Here is a 4,679-nt window from a genome sequence, read left to right as displayed (position 1 = left end):
ATATTCAATGCTTTACACAACTAGTTAAAATATTTTTGTTGCAATTTATATTTCAATAATATTTAAAAATTTGATATTAAAGTAAAAACGAAAGAAATAAAGAGCCACAGCATGAAATATCAAATATAACAGCAAGTATTTAAGATAAATAAAGAATGGATATATATTATCTTTAAAAATAAATATACATTGACTTATCAAAGGTAGACATTTTGTACTGCATATAAAAATTGGAAACACACTGATGCATTTGTAAATATTTTATATTTCTGAGTAAATGTGATTTTTATATAATCAAGTAAATTACAGCTATCATGTAAGGTTTCAACACCTTCATAATATATGTTTATGTTCACTTAAGAATGAAATTAATGATTATAATAACAAAAATCATGGTGTAAACACTGAATGCTGGAAAAATATCCAAATCCAACAGCTTTAAAAATTGTTGAGTAAGTGCAGATGTTTTTTTTAACATGGTTGTTTTATCCAGGTGCCTGAGAAACAGTATTTCAAATTATCTTTTGTCTCCAACTAGTTAAAGCCAAATACAATTTCACTGAATAACAGAACTGATCAGTTACGACTGTATAGAGAGAGACAAAAGCTTCTATATATACTAATCATTACAACCTAAATGGTGTAAACTGCTGAAATATTGTAAAAGTTATAAATTATTCAAAACATGTTAACTACAGAAGTATTTCCTTTTCCATTTTCATCTTAATTTCTTCACGGTGGCTGAATATTAAAATATATAAAAGAGAGACTTGTGTTATTATTTGTTTTAGGCGGTCCTGATTTTCAATGGACAAATTAAAGTAATCTGGAAAAAGAAATCATCTGTAGTTAACTTGTTTTTTTGATAACCAAATTTGAAAAGTTTGCAAAGTCATTACGTTTCAAAACTTGCCTTGTTTTATGCTCTAATCCATTCAAACTAACATATTTAAACTTTTAATATCCTATGGATTACACTGTTAATATGCAGAAATTCTACTCCTTGAGGAACCTGAATTTCAATTCAGTGTGCTTGTTGCTTTTATTTCTTTACACATGGATATATTTATATATATTTAGAGAAAACAATTCAAACATGAGATGGAATAAGGGAATGTTAATGTTTGTTTATATTCATAAACAACAGAAATTACAAGCTTTGATCTCATTGTTGGTTGATATATTAGTTGTTTTACCATCTGCTGGTGCATCCATCATAAATCTGGCTCCGAGAAAAGCATGGGCTATGCAGGTCAAGACCAACAACCTTGAGTGACTGCCCCTGTGCAACACTAAACTTAAATTGTTTCAGTACTTTGTTATATCACTAACATTTTTGATAAAAAAAACTTTAAACAAATCAACAAATGGTTTCAAGTTTTGTTATTTGTATGTTTCATTTTATATTATCAGTACATAGAAAAAGAGCAATATTAAATTATACTTCTGTTGCTAATCAACATGACATAAAAGCCATTGTTGGAAATGATTGTCGGCAAATCATTCTGCATTTTATATACATTAGATGTTGTTATATAAATGAAACTACCAGCTATGCTCAGATTATTAGGTTGACTTTCTCAATATAACAGAGATGGACTAGCCATGCATCATGGCACATGGGCCCTCTCAAAAGAAACGAATGAGTAACACATGACTCTCAATGCTGGTGGGATGGTATAGGCCTCACCTCATAATAAGATGGCATGGTTCCCAAAAAGGGTTTGGTTCTTGAATTTTATACAAAGCTATGAAAGAGCTATCTGCACTAGCCATCCCTAATTTAGCAGTTTGAGACTAAAAGGAAGGTAGCTAGTGATCACCACCCACCACCACCACTTGGGCTACTCTTTGAGCAATAAATAGTGGGATTGACAGTCACATGAAAATACTTCTATGGCTAAAAGGACAAGTATGTTTGATGTAAAAAAGATTCAAACCTACAACCTTAATATTACAAATTGATCACCATAACCATGTGGACATGCCAGGCCCCCAAAAAAGAATATTCCACCTTTACTAAACAATTATGTTATTGTATCTTGAACCCATTTTATCATAAAAATAATACCCATGAACATTTCTACTGAAGCAACATGACATAAAAGCTTTTGTTGGAACATGCTATTAACACATTGCATTGACTATTCTATATATTAAAAGTTGTTATACAGGGAAAAAGTCTCTTTTCTGCGTTGTTTCTTTTCTACTTTGCCTCCTTAAAAAATGTACATGCACACATACATGTCTGTCTGTGATTTCTCTTTTTAATACAAGGAACCACTTCTTTCTCTGTTGGTTCCTGCTACTTTCCACCTTGGACAGATGCATATGTGCATGGATAAATAATATTCAAGGTGCACACCTTCAGAAGTCACTTGGTATATCGGTGCACAATTTTAGGTTTCTAAAATCTGAAGATATAGCAGTGGTGTACCGTGAGTTTTGTAGTTGGGTGGGCTGCTACCTAAGGTACATTATAGTAAGCAAAGTTTCACATTGAACATGAAAATATGCTTCCATACAAATATGAGCAAAAAACGTAAATTTTTTCTAGCTCATTTAAAATTAACTTAATTCTATAGACATTTGGAAAAGTGTAGCAAAGAAACCCAGTGCCATTATAAACCTCACAATGCATTAAGGTAATGCAAAGCATAAAAGGAAAGAAAACTTTAATTCATTTATAAATCAGCTCAATTCTTCTTGTCTGTGAAACAAATTGATCAATGACATCATCGTAGAAGATTCTCTCTTATCTCAATTCTGCCAAGAGATTTTTTTCGATTGACAACAAACTTAGGATTGACATCCTTTCCTGGCCCTGTGTGGTGCGATAGCAAATGTGGATTCCTTTCAAAGAAGAGAAAGAACGTTCAGCTGAAGCCGTGTTGCTTGGTATAGTTAATACCAGCTCTGCCATTTTCAAAAACCTCTTTGAAGGGATTTGCAAGATCATTTTGGCCAATGAATTCAACCAATTCAAAAATTTGCAGCTTTGAGAACTCAGGGCTGGAGTATAGAATGGCGAGCTCATTTTTGAGGACGTAATCAAACATTAACCCATACCGGCTGTAATGCCTCAAGCAAGTTATCTGGGAATACAATTTTATATTGTTCGTAGTTTTTGTGCCAAAAAAGATTAAGAAAGTCAAACTTCAAAAGGGAAGAAAATCTTGACTCCATTTGAGTATTGACGATACAGTGTTATCAGCAATTTTGTGGTATAGCTGAAGATAATAATCTTTCTCAGACATGCATCCTTTCGATCTTTTGCATGCAGGTTCCGTGCTTCTGGTTTCATTAGACGAAGCTGCCTTCCAAAAATCATCAAATTTGTTATTTCTGTCATATTGTATTTGCCTTGAGACCTCTTGGACTTTACGCAACAATACATTCGTCATAGAACTTGCTCTGCAGAATGTTGTAGAGTATCAGTGTAAGAAAACATGTTGGAAAATATCTCAAGAAGCAGCTTTGTTTGAAATTCTTCCAAAAAAAATCAAGAAGCATGCGCAATTTGAGAGTAGCATCAGTATCCCAATTTTCAGGATTTTCAAAAACGTTTGTAAAGAATTCAGTTAAATGGACTCTATTTTGTTGTACAGTATTTGTCAAATGAGAGGTAAAGTTCCATCTCGTTGGTGCAACAGAAGGCAATTTTCTGCCTACATATTCATGCAGAGCCTGTAATCTTTTAGAAGACTTGGAAAAAAATGCCGATAATCCACTTAAGGTTTGGAAAAAAATTCTGCATTCCTTGAAGCTGAAAAGACCTTGCTGCAAGACCAAGGTTCAAAACATGTGCATAGCAATGAGTAAAAATTGCCAAGGGCTACTTATCCAACATTTTTTTGTGCAATCCATTCATGTGACCACTCATTACACTCGCGCCATCTCACGTCTGCCTGACCAATTTATTTTCTGTCTCAAATTCCTTGGCGATATCAACAACATGACTAAAATGACCATCAGCAGTTCTATCCGAGCTGACATCAGAGAAACCAATGAACCTTTCGAAAACTTTTCCATTACAAACAAACTGCAACACTGTTGATAATTGTGACTTGGACATCACATCTGAAGTCTCATCGAGAATGATTGCAACAAATCTTGCGCTGTCAATTTCCTTTTTGATATGCTTTTTAAAACATTTTTGATATGCTTTTTGAAAAAACATTAGACAAAGCCTGAATTCAGTCATTCATGACCTGAAGCTCTTGTTTGGCAAGATAGCACACTGCATCAATTAATCTTTTCAATATTTCCCTATTCTTTTCACTTGCTCATTATGATGAGATATCTCAGCCTTCAGCTGAGTGTCAACTAATGTCTCTGTGCGTTGCTTGCCAAACATTTTAAGCGACAAGGAAGACTGGACATGTGCAAGAGACTTTTCATGTTTCTGAAGTGCTGCAGTTAAATGATTTAAGTCGATATAACCCTGCTGATTCCACACCCGCTTCTCCGTTGTGTGGTATCACACAAGATAATTTTAGGTGGTACATGGATTAAGATTTTTGTTTAATGATGGTGTGTCTGAGCCATCATAGATTACTGGTTAAAAACACGATATCTGAAGTGTAATGGTAAAGATTGTGAAGGAAATGTGATAAAGTGGTGAGAGCTATGAGAACCAATTTAATGAATCACCAAAACTCTTTGTTAGTGTTGTAAAA

General features: G+C 33.6%; 1 protein-coding gene across 1 annotated transcript in view; it reads right to left on the bottom strand.

The window, feature by feature from the left end:
* The window catches only part of LOC143232806 (uncharacterized), a 5,748-nt gene extending 4,040 nt beyond the window's left edge, over positions 1-1,708 (bottom strand). The window contains exon 1 of the mRNA XM_076468707.1: positions 1,691-1,708. Within this exon, the coding sequence (XP_076324822.1) occupies positions 1,691-1,708 (18 nt within the window). The remainder of the gene's footprint in view (positions 1-1,690) is intronic.
* Positions 1,709-4,679: the final 2,971 nt, after the last annotated feature.

This window comes from Tachypleus tridentatus, chromosome 1 (assembly GCF_004210375.1).
Source record: "Tachypleus tridentatus isolate NWPU-2018 chromosome 1, ASM421037v1, whole genome shotgun sequence".
NCBI lineage: Eukaryota > Metazoa > Arthropoda > Merostomata > Xiphosura > Limulidae > Tachypleus > Tachypleus tridentatus.
Note: the sequence above shows the minus strand (reverse complement) of the source record. Positions and strands in the feature narration are given on the sequence as shown.